This window comes from Taudactylus pleione, unplaced genomic scaffold (assembly GCF_031769625.1).
Source record: "Taudactylus pleione unplaced genomic scaffold, aTauple2 ptg000136l, whole genome shotgun sequence".
Lineage (NCBI taxonomy): Eukaryota > Metazoa > Chordata > Amphibia > Anura > Myobatrachidae > Taudactylus > Taudactylus pleione.
Genome location: NW_028284538.1, coordinates 890998 through 916758, shown reverse-complemented (window position 1 = coordinate 916758; position 25761 = coordinate 890998). Strand labels below are relative to the sequence as shown.

Below are 25761 nucleotides of genomic sequence, written 5' to 3'. Positions count from 1 at the left end.
ACATACACCAGATATGTCTGCAAAAGAGACTTGCATTAGCCCCATAGCATATACTTTATTTTCTGTTATATAAATAGTAGGGGTGAGCGGGTTCGGATTTCTGAAATCCGAACCCCCCCGAGCCCCCCCGATCCGAGTCCGATCCGAATCAGGCTCGACTTTTCCCGCCTGACTCGGATCTGAAATCGAGGCAAAACGTCATCATCCCGCCTTCCGAGTCTCGCGGGTTTTGGATCCTATATAAGGTACCCGCGTCGGCGCCATTTTCTCACTCGGCTGTGGACAGTGAAGAGGGAGGGTGGGAGTTGGGGCTGTGTAGTGTAGTGTAGTGCTGCTGTTGTCCACTACTTCAAAGTCCATAGGGGCTGGCTGTGTTGTGCTGTGCTGCTGTTGTTAATAGGGGCTGTGTCCACTACTTCAAAGTCCATAGGGGCTGGCTGGACTGTGTTGTGCAGTCAGTTCTCCATAGGGGCTGTGTCCACTCCAAAGTCCTGTGCAGTGTCCCAGTCCTAAAGGGGTGCTGTAGTGTTGTCCAGGGGGTGCTCTGTCCATCAGGGGTGCTCCCCCCAAGTGCTAAAAAAATAATATATTTTCTGTGTTTGTGAATTGTGTGCGCAGTAGCCGCACGTGCATCAACAAAGTAGTGCCAAGCGTGCGCCTGTGTCATAAGTAAAGGGCCGGCTGGCTTGACCGTTAAGGGTGCTGTAACCCCCGAAAGTACACTCCAGTCCAAACCAACAAAAAAATTATTTTCTGTGTTTGTGAATTGTGTGCGCAGTAGCCGCACGTGCATCAACAAAGTAGTGCCAAGCGTGCGCCTGTGTCATAAGTAAAGGGCCGGCTGGCTAGACCGTTAAAGGGTGCTGTAACCCCCGAAAGTACACTCCAGTCCAAAAAAATATATATTTTCTGTGTTTGTGACTTGTGTGCACTGTGGCTGCACGTGCATCAACAAAGGAGCAGCGCCAAGCATGCGCCTGTGTCCCATAAGTAAAGAGCCGGCTGGCTCATTTCTTAAAGGGTGGTGTAACCCACAAAGTGCACTACTCTCCAGCAAAAATAAAAAAATATTTTCTGTGTTTGTGTGCGCTTTAGCCGCACGTATATATATCAATATAACATAAATGGAGGACCAAACTTTCTCCGATAAAAATAAAATAGGGAAAGATCAAGAACCACTTCCTTCTAGTGCTGTTGCTGGGAGTTGTTCATCATCCCAGAGAGGAAGTAGGAACATCACTACTTTTACTAAACAATTGACCCTCCAACAGTCCCTAGCGATGAGGATGAAGTATGACAGCAGTCATCCTGAAGCAAAACGTATAACTGAGGCCTTGACTGCTATGTTGGTGTTAGACGTGCGTCCGGTATCCGACATTAGTGCAGTGGGATTTAGACAATTGATGGAGGTAGTGTGTCCTCGGTTCCAAATCCCGTCTAGATTCCACCTGCATCCTCAAAGCAGCAGCGACAAGCGTGCGTCTGTCTGTTAAAGGGTGGTGACACCCTCAAAGTGTGCTACACAAACAATTAAAATATTGTTCTTTTTTTTTCTGTCTTTGTGAAATGTGTGGGCTGTAGCCGCACCTGCATCCTTAAAGCAGCAGCGACAAGCGTGCGTCTGTCTGTTAAAGGGTGGTGACACCCTCAAAGTGTGCTACACAAACAATTAAAATATTCTTCTTTTTTTTTCTGTCTTTGTGAATTGTGTGGGCTGTAGCCGCACTTGCATCCTCAAAGCAGCAGCGACAAGCGTGCGTCTGTCTGTTAAAGGGTGTTGTAACTCTCAAAGTGCTCCAAAAAATCAAAAACATTTTTTTAATGTGTTTGTGACTTGTGTGCGATGTAGCCACACTTGCATCCTCAAAGCAGCAGCGACAAGCGTGGGTCTGTCTGTTAAAGGGTGGTGACACCCTCAAAGTGTGCTACACAAACAATAAAAATTTTCTTCTTTTTTCTGTCTTTGTGAATTGTGTGGGCTGTAGCCGCACCTGCATCCTTAAAGCAGCAGCGACAAGCGTGCGTCTGTCTGTTAAAGGGTGGTGTAACCCTCAAAGTGTGCTCCACAAACAATAAAAATATTCTTTTTTTTTTTCTGTCTTTGTGAATTTTGTGGGCTGTAGCCGCACTTGAATCCTCAAAGCAGCAGCGACAAGCGTGCGTCTGTCTGTTAAAGGATTACATCGGTGACAGCATCCAAGTAGGCATGTCAGACAGTCCGTACCTGTACTGGCAGGAAAAAGAAGCAATTTGGAGGTCCCTGTACAAACTGGCTCTATTTTACCTGAGTTGCCCCCCCTCCAGTGTGTACTCCGAAAGAGTGTTTAGTGCAGCCGGGAACCTTGTCAGCGAAAGGCGTAGGAGGTTGCTTCCACAATATGTGGAGAAGATGATGTTCATAAAATGAATTATCAACTCTTCCAGGGAGACCAGCCTCCAGAACGTACAGAGGGACCTGTGGTTCCAGCAGGGACGAATTAATACTCTGTGAGGATGAGGATGTACACACTGAAGAGGGTGAGGAATCGGTGGATGAGGAGGATGAGGATGACATCTTGCCTCCGTAGAGCCAGTTTGTGCAGGGACAGATTAATTGCCAGCTTGTTTTGTGGGGGCCCAAACGAACCAATCATTTCAGCCACAGTTGTGTGGCAGACCCTGGCGCTGAAATGATTGGTTTGTTAAAGTGTGCATGTCCTGTTTATACAACATAAGGGTGGGTGGGAGGGCCCAAGGACAATTCCATCTTGCACCTCTTTTTTTTCTTTGCATTATGTACAGTTTGGGGCCTAGTTTTTCAATGCCATCCTGTCTGCCACTGCAGTTTCACGCCTAGATGGGTCACGTGTTTGTGCCGCCCACTCGTGTCGCTTAGCATAGTCATCCAGCTACCTCGGTGCAACCTTTTGGACATAAAAACACTATTGTGAGGTGTGAGGTATTCAGAATAGACTGGAAATGAGTGGAAATTAAGGTTATTAAGGTTAATAATAGCATAGGAGCAGAAAAACCTACAAATTCTGTGATTTTAGCTGTTTTTATGCTTTTTTTCAAAAAAATACAGATCCAAAACACAAAACCCAGAACCCAAAACACGGAAGGGTGGTTTTGGCAAAACCAATCCAGATCCAAAACACGAAGAAAGATCCAGATCCAAAACACAAAACACGAAAAGTGGCCGGTGCACACCCCTAATAAATAGTGTCTAAAAGAGTAAATCAGAAGATACAATCAGGTGAGAGAAAGTATACCTACTGTATGAGAAGGATCATCTGTTTCAGACAGGAATCAGCCAATCAAACATGAGGAAACAAATAAGCTTTATTGTATATCAACACAAGTTAAAAATCTCTTATTGAAATTAACTTCCTACAATTTTTGGAAAAGCACTTAAAAATAAATTATTTCTGAGACTTTGAAACATGTGAATAAATATGACTGTGTGCTTTAAAAGAACATGTCCCTGTAGTATGTTACATGGAAATACAATTCAGTGCGATGTGTAAATACATTTGATTGGATGATTGCTCAGACCCAGCAGCTGTTGAATTAGCCTAAAAGTACTATCTTCCTTCATACATCTCCATGATACCATACTGATGCTGGCATTACCAGGCTGCTGAGATTAAGGACACAGAGGCCCTGATTCAGAGCCGGACGCTCTGACAGAGCGCTCGCTCTGAATCAGGGCCGTCCCTTCTCCTTTTTGGAGCGGCCTCCTGGCCGCTCACATAGCTGTGGGTGACCACCCACAGCTATAGCGAGCGGCCAAAATGATGGTCGCGATGGTCAAGACCATCGCGACCATCAGGCTTGCGACGAGACCCTAAGGTAGGGTCTCGCTGCCGCAAGCCCTGGAGTGCTTTTGGCTCTATCAGAGCCAAAAGCACTCCCACTGACATCACTAGTGATGTCAGTGGGGCTGGCCCCAAACGGTAGGCGTTCCCATGGGAACGCCTCCGTCCGGGCAGCCACGCCCCTGGCACGCCCACCAAAGGGGGCGTGCTGTCAATCACCATCGACAGCACGCCCCCTTTGGTGCGAGACCCATAACGATGGCTTGGCCGTCGTTATTCGGGTCACGCGCATGTGCATGACGGAGCCGCCTCCGTCGTGCGCATGCACACTTGGGCAACATCGACCCGCTTGCGAGCGCTCAGCGGGTCTGAATCAGGCCCAGAAACCCTTAGTTCTGATACTTGGGGTGAACTGAGGGGCAGTCGGCAGGGTAGCACTGTAGCAGCCTGCACCACAGACAGTACGCTCCTGGTGGACAAACTGACCAGAGCTGAAGGCAGCGCAGGATGCAAGGTGGATCTGGCGGCTGCCCAGCAACAGCAGAGCCTTGTTAATCCGTAACTGGAGTTAGGAGCAACAGATGCCAGTTGTAAGAACCTGTGCAATGGTTACTGTATTCACATTGCTACCTATTTAGATTTATTATATCTTATGCGATTGTATGACATGTTTTAGTATTTTGTGTATAATAAATGTTATGTGTAATTGACAGAATATTTGAGACGTTTAATCTTTTCTGAGAGGACTTTGTGCAGTCAGGTTTTTTTCCCATTTTCTGTCTATTTTCTCTTGCTTGTAGTTGGCTGTTTGTGTCAACACAGGAAATCCTTCTGCTCAGCTTTGTATATGATAAACACACTCAAACAGCCGCACAATGTAAACATTGGTGCTTTTATTGTGTTACCAAAACACAAGGGGCAAAATGTAATATCTTACGAACCTACGATGCTGCGTGGATTTATGTGAGTCTCCCCATAATTTTAAAGTGGCAATCATTGTGAAGGCTAAACCAAGCTGGTTTAGCCTGTACAATGATTAAACTATGTAGCTATGAGTTTTGCACTGTGACCACTTTCGTATTGGTAATATTACTATATCTGTACACAAATTACAGCAAATTATATCCTAGTAGGTTTGAATTTGGCACCACTAAATCACATGACTTAAACTACATTCTATAGAGGGCACAAACCTGCCTGTATCCTATAATTTTGCTCTGCTGGTGGAAAAACCCACAAGATGAAGCTTTTCAGTACAGTTTTCTTGAGCTGAGATAGAATGGCACTGACACCGGAGGAGGAGGCATCAACTTCAATGAAGAAGGTTTTTGAAGTGTTGAGTTGACTAAGAAGTGAGACAGAGAGGAACACTTTCCTCAGTTGGATAAAAACTTGAACTGCTTCATGAAGCCAATGTTCATGATCAGCAGACTTGCGGACTAGAACATTGATGGGGCCACCAAAGATGAGTTCTGTTAATATATTAGTATTAATAATTGCTAAAGCTTAAAAAACACTGAGTGGATTATCTTGGTGAAAAGTTAAAGCTTGACAAATCTGATGGTGATAAGCTGACTGACAGGGAAAAGATATGAATATCACCACCATATAGAATCACACATTTATATAGAAGGTCTCTACAAATGTCATAACTGAAGCTTTGATAACTGCTGGGGTATTACACAGACCAGTGGTTTTTACTAAGTACTCATAACGCCCATCTTATGTGTTAAAGGTGGTCTTCCACTCATGGTCAGACTTTATCTGACATTTTATGCCTCCTTAGGGCCTGTTTCTATTTATAGCTGGGTCCCAACTCAATTAAGATGTAATGATTGTATATAATAATTACAGTAACTTAACACTAAAATAATGACACAGAGACATAGGTTGGCATTAAAAAGATCAGCTATTTATTGATGAAACTCAAGATGGAAAACCTAAAAAGGATGGCTAGGAACAATGGCAAGCTTTAAATCCATAGGTGTTTAAACCCCTAGGTGACTATCACCCAAATGGATAACCAAATATGACATCAGGCCAACACGCCACAGCATCTAACAAGTAAAGACAAATGAAAGCCACAATGAATGAGTCACCAATCCTACTAGACCCAGAAATACAGTCCTACCAGTTACCATTGGTTCCCAAGTAACAAACGAATGGCCTATAATCCAGACATCGCAGGAAACAAAGCCGACACCTACAGGGGTGGGAGATGAATAAATATTGACATTAATAATGGCAAGAAAAATGTATAATTTTAAAGAATGAGAACAAAACAAATGAAACACGAAGGACTGAAGGGAACGAGGTGGGTGGGGGTAAGGAGAAGGCAAGGGAAACACATGATAACTCGACGAGAGGTAAAACCCCCCCCCCAAAACCTGCTGAGGGACGAATCATTATTGTTATTTTATTATAGCCGAATTATGTCCAAATTATGTCCGTCAAGTCAGGCAAAAAGAAAAATCCCTCAATACCCCACTGTTGAAAGTGGCGAGTATCAAAAGCCCGAGTAGGAAAGACAGGGGAAAACAAAACAAAGACAGACCACATAAAAAACATCAAAACAACACAAGACTCAACACTGATGAATTGCTTGTAGTCTGGCTCTGTATTAAACTACTCCCTACAGAGCTAACTGTCTATATAACAAATGACCCCCACACAAGACAGCCCCCAGCCTTGTGCTTTACCCCATGCCTGGCAAACCCAGCCTTATGTTACCCTGAACTAAAAACAAACAATCTAACATCTAACTGAATGTTACGGAGATAACCAAATACATACATTCTGTTCTTATTATTATATGTGCCTATTACTATACTTAGCCCTATAACCAAAAACTAAGAACTAAAATAACCCCAACTAATAATTTGAGATATCTTAAAACTTCTTTAAAAATCTGATCTATGTCATACTAACTAACCTGCTAAGTAATAATTGTCTTAATAAAGTAATTAATAATAAAATATTGATGAAGTAGTACTGAATCAAGTTTAACCTCTGTCTACCTTCCCCCAAGTATAAAGAATCATTTTACATGTTACTTTTCTATTATAACAGTCCTTCTATATGTATTTCATAAAAAATTTGCTAACTACAAACTAATGATTCTATGATTTTTATTTATATAAATGAATAAAGGATATCACCTAGAGCTATGATGGAGAGCTCAATAGGTAGCCCACAGCCAGAAGGAGAGATGGTATATTGGTCATCTGTGCAGAGTGCAGGAAGCTATCCCTGATGGAAGGAACGCACCCAGAGCTATGATGGAGAGCTCAATAGGTAGTCCGCAGGCAGAAGGAGAGATGAGATATTGGTCACCGATGTTAAGGGCAGGAAATCGATGTTGAATAGAGATGACCATTAAGCTAGAATAGAGCGCTCAGAACACATACATCATCTTTGGTGTCCAGTCCATACCCACAGGTAGATTTCTTGCCTACACGGGAAATACATCTTCATATTTAGGCTTAGTTCTTTCTACGTATCTAAAAAGACACAAATATAGGTGTCATACTTTTAATTCATAATGATATTTCCAGGGTACTCCTGGCCTTCATAGTGTAAGCAGCAGGTTTGTAGTAGGAAATTGCAGTCTATGCTTTTACTATGGGCAGGAAACAACACTACCGTAAGATGCTGCAATGAGGTCATTGGTTTCCAGCACATAGACAGACTGAGGGCCCCATTTATCAATTATGCATAACCCCTTTAGCACTCGCTAAACGGATTGTGTCATCCTTTCTTTATTCAACAAACAGTGGTAGTCTGATGGTGCGTACACATGGAGTGTACACATGGAGCGATCAGTCAGCAATAACGATATCGCTGACTGATCTCTCTGTATGCTGGATGATCGATAATCCAGCACACCACCACCCCACCAATGACGGGCCGGCGCATGTAACCTGGATTAAATCACCCAGGTTGGCCTGCATTCATCGCCGATGAATGATATCGTTATCGTCCACATATGCCCGCGCATCGCTGGTCGTTTTGGGGTTGGGAGAGGCCAAAAAGTGAATAATATGAATGATAACGATATGATCAATATCGTTATCATTCATATCATTCAGTTTTATCACTCCGTATGTACGCACCATAAGATTACAGCTGTTTGTAATTTCTTCTCTCTCTTCATTGGCGAGAGCAATGGGGTCTCCAGCTTTCAGAGACTGCTTGGTTCCTGAGGATGCTCCGGGTATTGCTGTAATTCCCAGTGATTGTAGCCCTGTCCCTCTGTATGACATCACACTGACGGGGCATGGCCTGCACCGGGTGCACCCCTAGTTCCAGCTCTGCTTGAAGCCAAAGTCATAATTGTCAGCCAGATTCCAGTGCTGGAAGCACACACAGAAGCCATCTGTCCTGCATCTGCACAAGGTTAGATCTACCTTCCCAGAGGTAGATAGGTTCTATGCGCAACCCTGTACCAGGCCTTAGAATGCAAAACAACGCAACTTTGCTCCCTGGCACATGCTATCTCGCAGCTGCCTGGAGAATATTACTTATACTCCATATATATTTATATATCCATTGTTATTTTATACAATACATTATTATGGTTAAATTATAGTTATAGCATCCCAAGCATCTGCTGACGGAGTGGGTATGTAATACCAGCAGTCAGATACCTCCTGTCAAAATACCGACAGCGGCATCCCGATGGTCAGTATCCCGACAGGGGTTGGGTAAGTATACTAACCCTCCCTTCTTGTAGCCTAACTCTAAATCACCCTAACCCTCCCTTTTAGTCCCTAAACCTAAGTCTCCCCCTTTCGTGCCTAAACCTAACCCTCCCCCCTTAGTGCCTAGCCCTAACCCCACCAGTGGTGCCTTACCCTAACCTCCCCTCAAACCTAACCATAAACCCGCTATGTTACCTAAACCTAACACTCCCCCGCAGCTAACAGCTAAGATGCCCCCGGCTTACCTTGTTCGGGATGGCATCTGTCTGTATTCCGGCGTCGGGATTAAAATAGGCGTCGGTAGTTTGATGCCTATCTTAAGTCCCATGTCGGGCATGCACCGTCTGGCTTTAGACCAGCGGCACCCCATATGCCAGACTGTTAACTACATTCCCTGCTGACAGGTGCAGTGGGGCTTATGGTCTTCCAATGCTACAGCACTGGGCTGTGGCTTGATAAGATTGGGCATGTTTCATTATTACTAAAGACCCCAGTAATTTATAGCTATGACATGTAAAGTGACATTTGCTTTGTCCTACCCTCTGCTGAAGAGACTCTCATACGATGGTGGTGGATCAATTGTCTCTTTCAACTCTCACACAGGGGCCACCTTCTGCTGGGACTTCGAAATAAGATGATGGAGGTGCTGGGAGGCTGATGGTTTCATTAGCTGCAGCAGCAAAAAAATCACATTAATAAGAATAATCCCAATGTATTATTGCTCTGATAACCCCCATTATATCACTAAGAATAGACATCTGCACCAAAGAGAGTAACCAGCTGTGGAGTACATCACCTTGCCAGTGCTACAAATTGATATACTAACTAAATATTTGCTTAGCCCAAGACTGTAACAAATGGTGTATGATCAATGCCGCTGCCCAGAGTGCAAAGTCCAGGTAGCGGTACAGGTGCTATTCTCATGGTACCCTAAAGGGCAAGACCCCACCCTTTTCCACCTTGTGCACCACTTGTTGTGTGACATTATGTGATCGTATGTACCTGGATTGGCTTATCTCACATAGTTGCTGCCTTCTCTGGGTGTGTCAACAATCATCCACCTATTTATTACTAGAAACATACTTTTATACTATAATTCCACTTGTTGCTCTGACGTATTACTATTGGTTACGTTACACATCATCCCATCAGCCTGTTACAAGGAAAGTAAAATCCTGCAGAGGAGAAAGCTATGCCATGATGTTGGATGCACTATAAAATAACATTAGTAAATACTCACCCACAGTAATGGTGTAAGGACGGTCAGTTGGTGGTAGCGGGTCTGCAGCAATTGCGTCCCTTTGTGGTTCATTGCTATTGCGCTGCACATAGGCTCACCAGCAGGACAGTGCACAGGCCCAGGGCAGCGAGTGTTGGCCCGAAGATCTTCAGTACCTCACTGCAGTCGTTCTGGTAGGACTTATAGGTGACAATGGAGATGAGACCCCCAGCAAATAACATGATCCCACCAATCACATACATAACATAGTTGGCAGTTTGTACCTATTGAAAATAGAGATAATAGGTAAATATTACATTTACTACAGTATTTATACTCAATCCCTTGTACACAATCATGGAGGAAGCCACCAGTAAATGCCCCAACATGGAGGTTGTATCTTGCCAAGTGCACTACATATAAGGGATGCACATTACAGTTTGAAAGTAATCTGCATAGAGCCCAATATTTCAGAACCAAATAAAGGATAGAATAGGGATAAGCAAATTGGGTGGGATTAGGTTAGAAAATGTAATGTCATGTACATAGAGCAGCGTTTCCCACACTCAGCCCTCAGGACCCCCTAACATATCACATTTACCAGATCATCTAGCCGGTGCATATTTACTACACCTATCACACACACCATAGGGCTTAGCGCTCCCTTACATATCCTCCCCTAGGTAACAAGAGACCGCCTGACCCCCCTCATTGGGGAGCAACTGGCAGAGCACATACTCACCAGGAGTGTTACTGGCCAGTCTGTGACAGTTGGTGCCCAGGTTCCGTCATCACCAACTGCCACATTATTTGAAAGCTGCAGCACATTCCTTCCTAATTGACACAGTGTAAGGGCAGGTTATGGGGTCCTGAGGGTCGACCATGATACAGATAGAGGTGTCTCATGTAACATATAAGTATAATTGCCCCACACTGTGCTATAAATAAAGGATAATGCATAGAGTGACATAAGGTGACTATCTAGTACCCACACTCTTTGCAGATATCTGTGGACAAAAGCACATATATGATGTATAAACTCCTGGCTACCAGGTAACTCAGTTATAGTAATATAAAAGTAATAATCTATCCATGGATCATTGGTGACCAACATACTGACCACAAACAGACAAACTTAATATCCTTGCTTGCAATATTATCCTTTCTTAAAATACAAATAATTACTGTTCCTGGGGTAAGAACAAAGCACCCCAGCTGAGTGTGGATAGACCACCTGCAGAGTCACAAATATGTGGACGATAATCTGCAGTCTGGCCGGCAGTTTCCCCAAACAATAATATCGCAGCTAAATTGCTAATGCGCAAAAAAAGCACTTTATTTTTTTTTACACTGGGGAAGAGCACCCCTGATTGACAGAGCAACCCCCCCCCTCCCTGAGATCAGAGTCACGCAGGTAAAGCAGAGCTTAGTTCGGTTCTCACCTCGTATCTGGAAGTTCGAGAACCACTGTCTGTATTGTTCATCAAGGGGCTGCTGCCTCATTCAGGGGTGCTCTTCCCCAGTGTGAAAAATATTAAAGTAAAATTAAATTAATGATATCAAACAGGGCTGTAACTAGGGTAGTGCGACCTGTGGGGCAGGGAGTGCTGTTTGGGCCTGTCAATTTTCCTATTTATTATCATTCTCACTTGTAGCTTCCTCTTATTTTATCCCCAGCACCTCTTGGCCCCCCTATCTCTTCCCTGGCTCTTCCCCATGAGGCCATGGCCCTTTTTCAGGTGCACTATCTTATATCCCTATTTAAAAAATGAGGGAGGGGGGGGCACCAATGCTCTCTCTGGCACAGGACACCAAAAAGTCTAGTTACGGCTCTGATATCAATATCAACCCACAAAAAAAAGAAAATAAATTGTGTGTGTGTGCGTTAGCAACTTAGCTGCGCTATTATTGTTTGGCGACACTGCCGGCCAGACCGCAGTTTATCGTCCACGTATTGCGACAGTGTGTTATTCTTATTCATAAATAATTCATCTTGTGACTCTGTAAGTGGTAGTCTTTATAAACACAAACCAAGGTCACCTGGCATTACAACACAACTTTCAAACAGCTGACAGTTGTCTGTCTGGTCCATAGATTGGTGTCAGAAGAACGGATGGCACTCAGAATAATGTCCTGACGAGAGAGCAATGAACTCTGTGTCCTGAATGTGACGATAGAGCATACAGTCCTGTGAAATGGTTTGTGTTAAGCGGTGAACTCTGTGTCCTAAATGCCGTCTGTCTTTGTGGTTTATAACATACAGTACTGTGCAAAGTTTTAGGCAGGTGTGGAATAAAAGCTACAAAGTAAGAATGCTTTAAAAATTAGAAGTGCTAATAGTTTATTTTCATCAATTAACAAAATGCAAAGTGAATGATCAGAGGAGAAATCTAAATCAAATCATTATTTGGTGTGACCACTCTTTGCCTTCAAAACAGCATCAATGCTTCTAGGTACGCTTACTCACAGTACTTGAAGGAACTCAGCAAGGAGGTTGTTCCAAACATCTTGGAGAACTTTTGCACAGTACTGTATATACAAGTGGCAGCGCATTTAGACATCCTCTCACAGGGAAACAAATACCCATAAAGTTTTTTCTGACCTGTAGTTCAAAGTTTGTCATCTATATGATCACCTGTCCGTGTAGTAGAAATGATATTTGAAAATCTGAACGTATGTTTAAAGAACGGGCTCCATTACATCGCAGTGCCATAAGGTTGGCTTTATCTAAACAGCATAGTGACATAGTGACCAGCCGGTGGCTAGGCACTTTTTGGAGGCCAACCATAGTTTGGCCTCTTAAAGATATCGTATTATCGATCATGTTCCTATATGGGTAAGAGCAGGAGATAGATCGCGGAGGTTATTGCAATTGGATTTTTCGTTTAAATACTTTGTCACCAATTGGTCTCAATAAAACATTGGGATTACATGCTTTTTGATAACATTACATTATAACTCTTTGGTGCAAATTTTTTAATCGTTATGTGATGTGTTTCATCTATGTTACTATTTTGGATACATTTATGATATTGTATATGCCATTTTTTTCATTCAATACATGTAACTTAGGGCCTGATTCAGAGGTGCTCGCTATGTGCGAGCTCTCGCTCTGAATCAGGACGGATTTAAAAAAAAAAAAATCCGCCACCAGGCCGTTCGCATAGCTTTTGCGAGCGGCCTGGCGATGGTCACAATTATCGCGACCATCGGGCTTGCGACGAGACACTTGCTAATAGAGCAGGAAGTTCACTACAGACATCACGAATGATGTCATTAGGGCCACCTACAAATGACAGGCGTTCCTTCGGGAACGCCTTCGTCTGTCCAGCCACCCCCCCTCCCCGCCTACAAAACGGGGCGAGCTGTCGATCAACATTGACAGCCGTCCCGTTTTGTAGCGAGCCCTGGAGTGAGTGAAGTTCTCACTCGCTCCGGGGCTCGCGCACGCTGGGCATGCGCACTGGCCGACCATCGACCCGCTTGCGAGCGGGTCTGAATCAGGTCCTTAATCTCCTGGTATCTTTTTAATCAAACATGCTGTGACTGGTTAACACAGGTTATTGATTCTGTTTTGTATAAGATTTGATGTGCATGTCAGTGATAATGTTGTTTATATTAGTTACTGTTGCTAATTCATCTGTTTACGATTACCTACAACTGTGTTTAGTGTTGTTTTTTTTAACTTTCTAATTAAGCCGACAAGCTGTGCTGTTCACAGACTTCTGGCAATGTCACACTTGGTGCTGTGTATTTAAACTGGATATTATTTGTATCTTATTTATCCTGACGAAAGAACATACAGTCAGGTGCATAAATATTGGGACATTGACAGAATTTTTATATTTTGGCCTCTATTCACCACCACAATGGCTTTGAAATGAAACAAACAAGATGTGATTTAATTGCAGACTTTCAGATTTAATTTGAGGGTAATTACATCCAAATCAGATGAACGGTGTAGGAATTACAACGGTTTCTATATGTGCCTCCCACTTTTTAAGGGGCCAAAAGTAATGGGACAAACTAAACAATCCTAAATCTAATTTTCACTTTTTAATACTTTGTTGCTAATCCTTTGCAGGCAATTACAGCCTGAAGTCTGGAATCCATAGACATCACCAGACGCTGGGTTTCATCCCTAGTGATGCTCTGCCAGGCCTCTACTGCAAATGTCTTCAGTTCCTGCTTGTTCTTGGGGCATTTTCTCTTCAGTTTTGTCTTCATCAAGTGAAATGTATGCTCAATCGGATTCAGGTCAGGGGATTGACTTGGCCATTGCATAACATTCCACTTTTTAGCCTTAAAAAACTCTTTGGTTGCTTTTGCAGTATGCTTCGGGTCATTGTCCATCTGCACTGTGAAGTGCCGTCCAATGATTTCTGAAGCATTTGACTGAATATGAGCATATAATATTGCCCGAAACACTTCAGAATTAATTCTGCTGCTTTTGTCAGCAGTCACATCATCAATAAATACAATGGAACAAGTTCCATTGGCAGCCATACATGCCCACACCATGACTCTACCACCACCATGCTTCACTGATGAGGTGGTATGTTTTGGAGCATGAGCAGTTCCTTTCCTTCTCCATACTCTTCTCTTCCCATCACTCTGGTACAAGTTGATCTTTGTCTCATCTGTCCATAGGATGTTGTTCCAGAACTGTAATGACTTTTTTAGATGTTGTTTGACAAACTCTAATCTGGTCTTCCTGTTTTTGAGGCTCACCAATGGTTTACATCTTGTGGTGAACCCTCTATATTCACTCTTGTGAAGTCTTCTCTTGATTGTTGACTTTGACACATATACACCTACCTCCTGGAGAGTGTTCTTGATTTGACCAACTGTTGTGAAGGGGTTTTTCTTCACCAGGGAAATAATTCTTCTGTCATCCACCACAGTTGTTTTCCGTGGGCTTCCGGGTCTTTTGGTGTTGCTGAGATCTCCGGTGCGTTCTTTCTTTTTAAGAATGTTCCAAACAGTTGATTCGGCCACACCTAATGTTTTTGCTATCTCTCTGATGGGTTTGTTTTGATTTTTCAGCCTAATGACGGCTTGCTTCACTGATAGCGACAGCTCTTTGGATCTCATATTGTGAGCAACTGATTCCAAATGCAAATGTCACACTGAGAATCAACTCCAGACCTTTTACCTGCTTAATTGATAATGAAATAATAAGGGAATAGCCCACACCTGTCCATGAAATAGCTTTTGAGTTGATAGTCCCATTACTTTTGGCCCCTTAAAAAGTGGGAGGCACATATAGAAACCGTTGTAATGCCTACATCGTTCACCTGATTTGGATGTAATTACCCTCAAATTAAATCTGCAAGTCTGCAGTTAATGCACATCTTGTTTGTTTAATTTCAAAGCCATTGTGGTGGTGAATAGAGGCCAAAATATGAAAATTCTGTCAATGTCCCAATATTTATGCACCTGACTGTATATAGAAGTTCTGAAACGTTGATACAACACAGGCTCCGTGTGGATTTTTTATGAAGTCGTCTGAGTGCCGCCTCTTAAACATTGAGATTGATGTTGGTACCTGTTCAGGTAAACCACGAGGAGGGCACAGGACACGGCTGTTTTTCTGATACAGCTAGGGAGTGCTGGCTTCCACAACTCTATATATATAAGGGATGAGCGGGTCCATTTCCCTGAGAACCGAACCCACCCGAACTTCGGGGATCCGGGGCGATCTGAGGCGCCCCTCGGATCTCTCCTCCTGCCCCGACTCCCTAATCGAGGCAAAACCTCCACTATTTCGGATCTCGAGGTTTTGCCTCAAGCGGCCATTTTTAAAAATGCCTTTGCCCTCTATGGGTAAAGCGCTGATTGACTGACAGAGCCGTCTGTCACAGCTCTCAGCCAATCAGCGTTATGGTGCTCATTTGCATGTATCATGGACTCAGGAGATCCGTGCTACATGATTGACACAGAGCACAGATGGGTCAGTGAGACCCATCTGTGCTGCTGTGTATTTCAATGACACAGATACACGCACGGATGTAGCGGTCCCCCGTACTTAAGCACAACCAGCACCGGGCTAGTCAGAACCAGCCCTGGTTACCAAAATATGAGGGACAAAGGATGTAGGGGTCCCCCGTATTCTGAGCAACCAGCACTGGGCTCTGATCCGGTCCTGGTTCTGGAAATACAGGGGATAAAATTAGTAGGGTTCCCCTGTATCTTCCAGAACCAGCACCAAACTGTTTCTAGCGGGGGGCTGATGCCACAGCCTACTTTGGAACGAAGAGGACAGAACCTCGCATAGGAGATGGTGAGTATAGTTTTTTTTCACAGGTCCCCTATGGACACCTTACCGGGGAAGTGGACCGATAGCTACAGGGAAACATAGGTGAGTATGTGTACATGTGTGAGTGCATGTATATTTAATAAACATATACTGTCACGGTGTGTGTGTCGTGTTTTTTTTTAAACTTTTTTTTATAGGTGAACTATAGGTACTAGTGGGCTCTTAATGCCCTGCATGCTGGTACTTGTGGTTCTCCAAGTACCAGCATGCGGGGTAGGCTTGCTGGGACCTGCAGTTCTACTTGTAAAGACAATGTTTGCTATTCTTTATTTACACCACACCACACAATCAACCCGCCACCCACCGCCACCAGGGGTGGCGGGAATAGCCCTGGGCTATCAGCCTGGGCCTGGGGTGCCCTGGAGAGGAGGACCCCTTTATTGGGGGGTCCCTAGCTCTTCAGGGATCCCCTGGCTGTGGCATCAGCCCCCCCACTAGAAAAAGTTTGGTGCTGGTTCATTTGTTCCCCTGTATTTCCAGAAGCAGGACCGGATCAGAGCCCAGTGCTGGTTGTGCTGAATATGGGAGACCCCTACGTCGTTTGTCCCCCGTATTTTGGCAACCAGGGCTGGTTCTGCGTAAGTACGGGGGATCCCTACATCGTTCGTCCCCTGTATTTAAGTACACCCAGCACTGGGTCACTAATGCCCGGAGCTGTCTGCTCTTCTTTTGGGAGAAGGCACACCATTTTTTTCTTGTTTCTCACAGTTTTTTTTTTTTTTTACAGCGACAGCACAGACCGGACTCACGGACCCGTTAGTGCTCTGTGTCAATGACACAGATGCAAGTAGCATGGATCTCCTGGTCCGTGCATGCATCTGTGTAATTGAAATACACAGCAGCACGGACGGGTCTCACTGACAATCCGAGGTCTCTGTCAATCACACAGATGCATGTAGCACGGATCTCCCGGGTCCATGCTACATGCAAATGGGCACCATAATGCTGATTGGCTTCCTGTCTGCCACTGCAGTGGCACTCCTAGATGGCCCACGTATTTGTGCCGCCCACTTGTGTCGCTTAGCATAGTCATCCAGCTACCTCGGTGCAACCTTCTGGCCTAAAAACAATATTGTGAGGTGTGATGTGTTCAGAATAGACTTGAAACAAGTGGAAATTAATGTTATTGAAGTTATTAATAGTGTAGGAACAAAAAAAGACCAATTTTATGTGATTTTAGCTGTTTTTTTTATTTTTTAAGAAAAAATTCAGATCCAAAACCCGAACAAAAAACACAGAGGTCAGGTTTTGGCAAAACCAATCCAGATCCAAAACCAGGGGAGATCCAGATCCAAAACCAAAACACGGGGGTCGGTGCACATCTCTATTATTTTTTTTTCTTCTTCTTGGCTTTCACGTGCTGCTTGATGGTTATTGCTCTTTCCCAGGTCGTGCTGAAGCCATGCGATTGCTCATGGCTGATCAAGGCTTAGAATGGAAGGAGGAGGTGGTGACCTTTGATACCTGGAAGAAAGGGGACCTGAAAAAAGAAGCGGTAAGGTTACAACAGATTCAACTCAGTCCTTCAACAATCACTTGTACAGTATATGTATCATATAAGTATTTGGGTGCAAAACTTGATATATATAATAGCTATATACTATAAAGTGCATTTTCTTTTTTGCCTTCTAACTGTGTAAACATGTTTCTATGGGGGCGATTCAATTCAGCGTGACTTAAATAGCACCAGAGGGAGCTCCCAGAGCCGTTCAATTCAATGCGCTGTTTATTCCAACTAAAGATTTCTCAGGAGGATGCGAAGAGAAATCCGTCTGTTTTCCGGCTAGGTGGCCACGACTTTTGGTCGGAGAATGGCGGTTCTCACAACTAAACACACGCAAGAACTGGCATTCTCTGATTTAAGTGATTCCCGGCAGACTTCACATCGCAGTGAATTGAATTGCTCCGGGTGCTCCCTCCCGGCGCTATTCATCTCCCTCAGAATTCCATTGCTCCCTTAATTTCCTGCCTGGTATTTTTGTTTTTACTCTTATTATTAATTCTATTATTATGATTATTAATATTATTAATTCCATTTCACAGGTGTTTGGTCAACTTCCAGGATTTAAAAATGGCGATTTCACGCTGTATCAGTCAAATGCAATCTTGCGCTATCTTGGCAGGAATCATGGTATGATGGTCTTTCCCCATGGGCTACTTAGTACTTACTGGGGACCTCACTCACAGTTGGATGTGAACGTAAAATTCAAGCAGATAAAAACAGTCATATTTTACCGCAGATGCAAGATGCAACTCAGTCCTGCACATAACAGGAGCAGATACGCCAAGAATATGACAGGTGTGGCTTCACTGTGAGCACAAAAATGCTCTAACACTCAGTAAACATCTCATACACATAATACAGTAAATAGGAGGAAAGTGTATTTAATAAAAATATGCAAGTCTATGGTATGGGTAAAATATGGGTAGCCTGCATTTCAGTACTCCTATCCCCTCAAACGGGTTGGGTATGGGATTCCGGCGGTCAGAATCCCGACAGTGTTAACATACCAACACTTGTTGGTCGGTATGCTAACCCTCCCCCTCTCCCTAACCATAACAATAACCTCCCTCTTTGGTGCCTAACCCTAACCCCCCCCCCAGTGCCTGAACCTAACTTCCCGCTCCCCACACTCTAAACCTAACCCTCCCCCTTAGTGCCTAACCCTCCCACAAGTGCCTAACCCCAAAACCTACCCCCCCCCCCTCAACCCTGCTAATTGCCTTCGGCATCCCATCCCTGGGATTCTGACCGGTGTCCGGATTTCTGGTAATGTAAGCATCGGCATCACGACCACTGGGATGCCAAACGCATCTCCCTTCAAACAGGTGCATATGCATCCTTTAGGTGGCCATCTTGGTCACAATCAACTTGACGTCAGCATCCCTTTACTATACTTTAGCCATGTCTACTGTACATGCTTTCTAAACTACCAACCCAGTCCCCTTGTTGTAGGGAGTTGCCAAGTACCTGGAAAAATATGTGTAAGTGCAATAAAAAAAGAAGTTGCAACCTAAAACGGCTACAACTTGCGTTTACGTCCGACTCTGAATGAGGTCCTGGATCTCTATTTGTTGTCCACCACTTTTAAAATCTGACTATCTTGTAGGTCTCTATGGGAAAAATCCACATGAAGCAGCACTCATAGACATGGTAAACGATGGAGTGGAAGATCTCAGGGTGAAATACGGACGTCTGATCTATCAGAACTATGTGAGTATGGCCAGGTTGGTAGTACTCGCACAATGTATGTGCTATGTATTTTACTCTGGCTCTTGTTATCCTCTTTAGGAAAATGGAAAAGACGATTACATTAAGGCTCTGACCTATGAGCTTGGTCATTTTGAAAGACTCCTTCATTCAAATAATGAGGGAAAAGGATTTATCGTAGGAGATGAGGTGAGAAATGATTAGGATATTGTATATTTGCAGAGGAAATTACAAAATAAACATTATTTCAAAAAAGGAGAGAAGGGAAGAATCAATATATGAGTGCACTATTAAAGGTTATATTTTATTTTTTACTATAATATAATTCTTAAAATATACCCTTGGGTGAACAAACACAGCAAAATACAAAACATACAATATTACATATAGCAGAGCATATTAAAATGTGTGCTCAGTCCTATATATTTGTCACATATACACTTGATAGTGTCCCTTTGTGTACCTATTAAATTTATTATGCTCCTAAATTCAATGACAGTTTGAGATGTTCTCAAATAATTGGCTGCTTAATAGAGAGTATCTGCAATTAGTTTAACCCACGTGTGTACGTCTCATTTGAGAAGATCCAGTTATAATCATGTGTGCTTACAGATCTAATATATCAACCAAATGAATCCCCTTACTAGGGTGTTATATTATGATGTAACACATTATAGACCATTTCTCTGTTTGTAATTGTGTTTCCACAACACCACATTGATTCCAGAACAGCAACACTGTATCAATCTCAAGAGTCTGCTTTAATAGTGGATAACAAACAGATCATTACAGAGTATCCAACCTGCCAGTAATTCCTCTAATTTATTTAAATTTATAGGTGCTTGTTCCCATTCATCACTAATTAATAGCTTGGTTCATACACACGGGGTAATAGTATAATATAAGGCGGCACTGCTGATTCTGGCCATATCTCTCTCTCATTTATCTGAGTTATCACATAAGGCAGCGCTGCTTACAGTGCCTGCATATCTTTCTCAGCTGGCTCACTTAATATACACAGCAGTGCTTTGAGTCTGGCCACGTGTCTCCTCTCAGCTAGCCTGGTATATCTCCTGCTCTGAGAGTATAAGCTGCATGATTTGCACTGGCTCTGCAGCACCATGCAAAAGCTACAGCTAGAATTACTATCAATTCAGTGGAGCTTCAATTTCTATCATAATATTCAAATTATAGGTACAACAGGTATTAACATTTAGGACTGGCACAGAGAACACCTAGACACGTGTTTCACTTGTGCTTTCTCAAAAGGCTGACCAGAGAACCTGACAAACCTGGCCTTAAATACCAGTCATGATTGACACATAAATTAGCCAATGGGAAACAAATATACCCATATTAGCTATTTCAGTGTATATTATCAATTACTATATTACAGATCATTATGAAACTGTGATATATGGAGGGTTATAATATATGGTTCAATTTGTAATATTTTAGAATTTGATAATATACACTAAAATAGCTAATAAGGATATATTTGTTTCCCATTGGGTAATTTATGTGTCAATCATGACTGAGATAAGATGATAGGTGGATACTGGTATTTAAGGCCAGGTTTGACAGGTGCTCTGGTCAGCCTTTTGAGAAAGCAAAAGTGAAACACGTGTCTAGGTGTTCTCTGTGCCAGTCCTAAATGTTAATACCTGTTGTACCTATAATTTGAAAGTTATGATAGAAATTGAAGCTCCACTGAATTGATAGTAATTCTAGCTGTAGCTTTTGCATGGTGCTGCAGAGCCAGTGCAAATAGTGCAGCTTATACTCTCAGAGCAGGAGATATACCAGGCTAGCTGAGAGGAGACACGTGGCCAGACTCAAAGCACTGCTGTGTATATTAAGTGAGCCAGCTGAGAAAGATATGCAGCACTGCCTTATGTGATAACTCAGATAAATGAGAGAGAGATATACGGCCAGAGTCAGCAGTGCCGCCTTATATTATACTATAACCCTGTGTGTATGAACCAAGCTATTAATTAGTGATGAATGGGAACAAGCACCTGTAAATTAAAATAAATTAGAGGAATTACTGGCAGGTTGGATACTCTGTAATAATCTGTTTGTTATCCACTATTAAACCAGACTCTTGAGATTGATATAGTGTTGCTGTTCTGGAGTCAATGTGGTATTGTGGAAACACAATTACAAACAGAGAAATGGTCTATAATGTGGTACATCATAATATAACACCCTAGTAAGGGGATTCATTTGGTTGATCTATTAGATTTGTAAGCACACATGATTATAACTGGATCTTCTCAAATGAGACGTACACACATGGGCTAAATTAATTGCTGATACTCTCTATTAAGCAGCCAATTATTTGAGAACATCTCAAACTGTCCTTGAATTTAGGAGCATTATAAATTGAAAAGGTACACAAAAGGACACTATCAAGTGTATATGTAACAAATATATAGGACTGAGCACACATATTTTAATATGGTCTGTTATATGTAATATTGTATGTTTTGTATTTTGCTGTGTTTGTTCACCCAAGGGTGTATTTTAAGAATTATAATAAAGGTTATATTTTATTTTTGATTATAAGTAATAGTGCACTCATATAGGGATTCTTCCCTTCTCTCCTTTTTTGAAATAATGTATAATGTCGGTGAGTAGCACCCCTTACCTGATCATTAATTTATAATAGCAATAGGAATTTAAGGGTTATTTGAGAATTTGTGATGTTTTGAATATCAGTCCTTGGAGCAACTTTTCTTCCATTCCTCCTTACCCTTATGTGTGTATTAACAAAATAAACATATTGGGCCTGATTCAAAGGAGGAGGCTTCCACCAGCCCTATGGCAGGTTCAATTCGTAGCCGATTTCACTGACATGCCTGCGACACTCTCACTACACACACCCAGGAGATGGGCTTTTCTGCGCTCACTTCGAGCCACCTCCTAGTCCCTGCACAGGAACACCCATCACTTTGATGCTTAATTTCTGATACCATCGGACCATCGGAGTCGATTACATTAGCACCTTTGTGCGTACACTCAGGTTAACACATGCGCCATCAGCATTGTGTTCGGTTTGCGTCCGACTCAGAATTAGGCCTATCAACCGCAGTAAATTATTCACAGTATAGTTGTCATTGTACGTGCTGCTCATATTTATTCAGCAACTTGTGAGTTCTGACACGGTCATCTGTTGGATTCCATTATTGTCTTGGTTTGTAACATAGTGACTCTGATCTTTTGGTCAACAGATGGGTGGTTTCAAATATATTTATGAAATATTATACACCTTCGGAAGATTCTCACATACTACAGAATTCAAGCAGTTTACTGATGTCACTGGCCTCAGCCAAAGGGCAACAGACTACATGTGTTCCATCTTTCACAGACCCTATGTAGCCCCCACAGCTGGCCATCCTGCTCTGTAACACATGTACATTTCATAATTATTGAGAAATCATTAATCGATCTGTCTATCTGGATCCCCTAAAGTGTTTTGGTTTTCTTTAAAATTTATAAAAACAGCTAAAGTAATGTAATTTGTACTCCGTTCTACTCGGAACCCAAAAGTCATCCAAGCCAGGACTTGGTTCAACTCGGAACCCAAAGTTCGGGTGTGTTTGGTTTTCAGCAAAACTGAACTGCACATCGCTAATTAATACATGGCTTAAATCTTCCCTTGCTGAGATTGACAGGAGATAAAGGTCACACACCCCTGGAATATGTATCTTTGGGCTCCTCCTTACCTTCCCTGTCTTCGTTTTTCTGTATTCTCAGTAGATTGGCATGGGCTTTTAATATGTTTTATCGACATTCATAATGTCGTCATTCACCAAGTTGACACAGCATGTCTACATGTTCATAATGTCGACATATTTTGCACTTTGACATTAACCATGTTGACGTTCAGCATGTCAACACTGATGAAATGTTGACATGCTCAGAATGTCGACACAACAGTGTGTCTCAGTGATGCGGTGATCAGCTACCTCCGGCCAGCTCTGGCAGTGCAGCATTGTCTTTCGGGTCCATCAGTGTCAGGTGATGTGGAGTTCTGGGCAACATCTCCACTTCTAAAAATTCTCATTTTAGTAAATATGCCCCATATAATGCTCAGGCAGATTACTTTGGAGAAAGGCCACAAAGACTTTCTTTATAAACTTATGTTATAAAGTTATGTTATAGATCTATTTAGAGTCACTTAGACAAAAGTCAATCTATTTCCAGAAAATAAGACATCATGTAACTCTTTATAGATAATGGCAAGGGTTTTTGGGACTATGGGTCTGTTTCAGAGATGGACGCTAATGCGATCGCAGTTGCGATTTTGCATGGAACACAGCTGCTAAAATATGCTAATAGCCTACCCAAGCAAAAGAACACCCACCGCTGCCTTCTCATATGCAGGTTCGGACTGTGGCGCCGGCGAGCTGGGTCATTCCCTAGTGGGCCACTCATATTTCAGGCCACGCCCTTTCTGAGAGGGGGCGGGGTTTAGCGGGCCGAGATCGCCGGACGGCTTGCTGCCCAGCATATATGCCTCCCCTCCCAGCCATTTGTCATGTGACCTAGGAAGGAGTTTATTTGGCTTCTCGCTAGCCATGCACTGGCAGCTGTACCTGGATGTTCACAGACTGTAAGTTCATTGCAATTCTCCTCTCACCAACAACTTTCATCATTCTTATTTGTGCTGTGATTTGTTGTTTGTACAGAGGTCCTGCAGATGCATTGTACTGGAAGGCAACTGATAATAATAACCAGGGCTGATGCAGAACCTCTTTGGATGCCATTCAGAGACATTGATGAGTGATGATTGACAGCTTGGTCTTACATGTGGTTCTGCAGCAGCCACATGTTACAGGATTGCGGATATATCACTTACAGTGGATGTACCCTGACATCAGTTACTATCCACGTGGACATCGACTGGGAATAATAACCTATACCCGAAGCATTGTGAGCCCTCAAGGGTACAGATTTGTTCTGTAGGTGGCCTTTAAGGGCATGGAACCATACTTCTGCCCTCACTCCATGTCACATTAGGTACATTCACTGAAGGGGATCTATTACATCAATGCACAGCCTTCCTTTCATGAGTGCATGGTATCATGTATCATGTCCCCTCTGTGATGCTCGGTGGGCCAGACTGTTGCTGCAACAGGTTCCATACGTTTATATTAGGGGTGAGTGGGTTCGGATTTCTGAAATCCGAACCCCCCCGAGCCCCCCCGATCCGAGGCCGATCCGTGTCAGGCTCGACTTTTCCCGCCTGACTCGGATCTGAAATCGAGGCAAAACGTCGTCATCCCGCCTTCCAGGTCTCGCGGGTTTTGGATTCTATATAAAGTACCCGCGTCGGCGCCATTTTCTCACTCGGCTGTGGACAGTGAAGAGGGAGGGTGGGAGTTAGGGCTGGCTGGGCTGTGTAGTGTAGTGCAGTCTAGTGCAGTGTAGTGTTGTGTTGTGCTGTGCTGCGCTGTGCTGCTGTTGTCCCTAGGGGCAGTGTCCACTCCTCCAAAGTCCATAGGGGCTGGCTGTGTTGTGCTGTGCTGCTGTTGTCCATAGGGCTGTGTCCACTCCTCCAAAGTCCATAGGGGCTGGCTGGACTGTGTTGTGCAGTCAGTTGTCCATAGGGGCTGTGTCCACTCCAAGTCCTGTGCAGTGTCCCAGTCCTAAAGGGGTGCTGTAGTGTTGTCCAGGGGATGCTCTGTCCATCAGGGGTGCTCCCCCCAAGTGCAAAAAAAATATATTTTTTTGTGTTTGTGAATTGTGTGCGCAGTAGCCGCATGTGCATCAAGAAAGTAGCGCCAAGCGTGCGCCTGTGTCATAAGTAAAGGGCCGGCTGGCTTGACCGTTAAAGGGTGCTGTAACCCCCAAAGTGCTCTCCAAACCAAATAAAAAAATATTTTCTGTGTTTGTGAATTGTGTGCACTGTGGCTGCACGTGCATCAACAAAGGATCAGCGCCAAGTGTGCGCCTGTGTCCCATAAGTAAAGGGCCGGCTGGCTTGTCCATTAAAGGGTGCTGTAACCCTCAAAGGGCACTCCAAACAAAATAAAAAAATATTTTCTGTGTTTGTGAATTGTATGCACTGTGGCTGCACGTGCATCAACGAAGGAGCAGCGCCAAGCGTGCCCCTGTGTCCCATAAGTAAAAGGCCAGCTGGCTTGTCCGTTAAAGGGTGCTGTAACCCCCAAAGTGCACTCCAAAAAAAATAAAAATATATATTTTTGTGTTTGTGAATTGTGTGCGCAGTAGCCGCACGTGCATCAACAAAGTAGCGCCAAGTGTGTGCCTGTGTCATAGGTAAAAGGCCGGCTGGCTTGACCGTTAAAGGGTGCTGTAACCCCCAAAGTGCACTCCAAACAAAATAAAAAAAATATTTTCTGTGTTTGTGAATTGTGTGCACTGTGGCTGCACGTGCATCAACAAAGGAGCAGCGCCAAGCGTGCGCCTGTGTCCCATAAGTAAAGGGCCGGCTGGCTCATTTCTTAAAGGGTGGTGTAACCCACAAAGTGCACTAGTCTCCAACA

The 25761-nt window shown here is 43.4% G+C and overlaps 1 protein-coding gene across 1 annotated transcript in view; it reads left to right on the top strand.

Moving 5' to 3' along the window:
• LOC148522881 (glutathione S-transferase P 1-like) overlaps positions 1-25761 on the top strand; it is a 72167-nt gene that overhangs the window by 33771 nt on the left and 12635 nt on the right. The window contains exons 4-7 of the mRNA XM_088473537.1: positions 17424-17530; positions 18079-18166; positions 19146-19249; positions 19328-19435. Coding sequence (XP_088329663.1) covers positions 17424-17530; positions 18079-18166; positions 19146-19249; positions 19328-19435 — 407 coding nt within the window. The remainder of the gene's footprint in view (positions 1-17423; positions 17531-18078; positions 18167-19145; positions 19250-19327; positions 19436-25761) is intronic.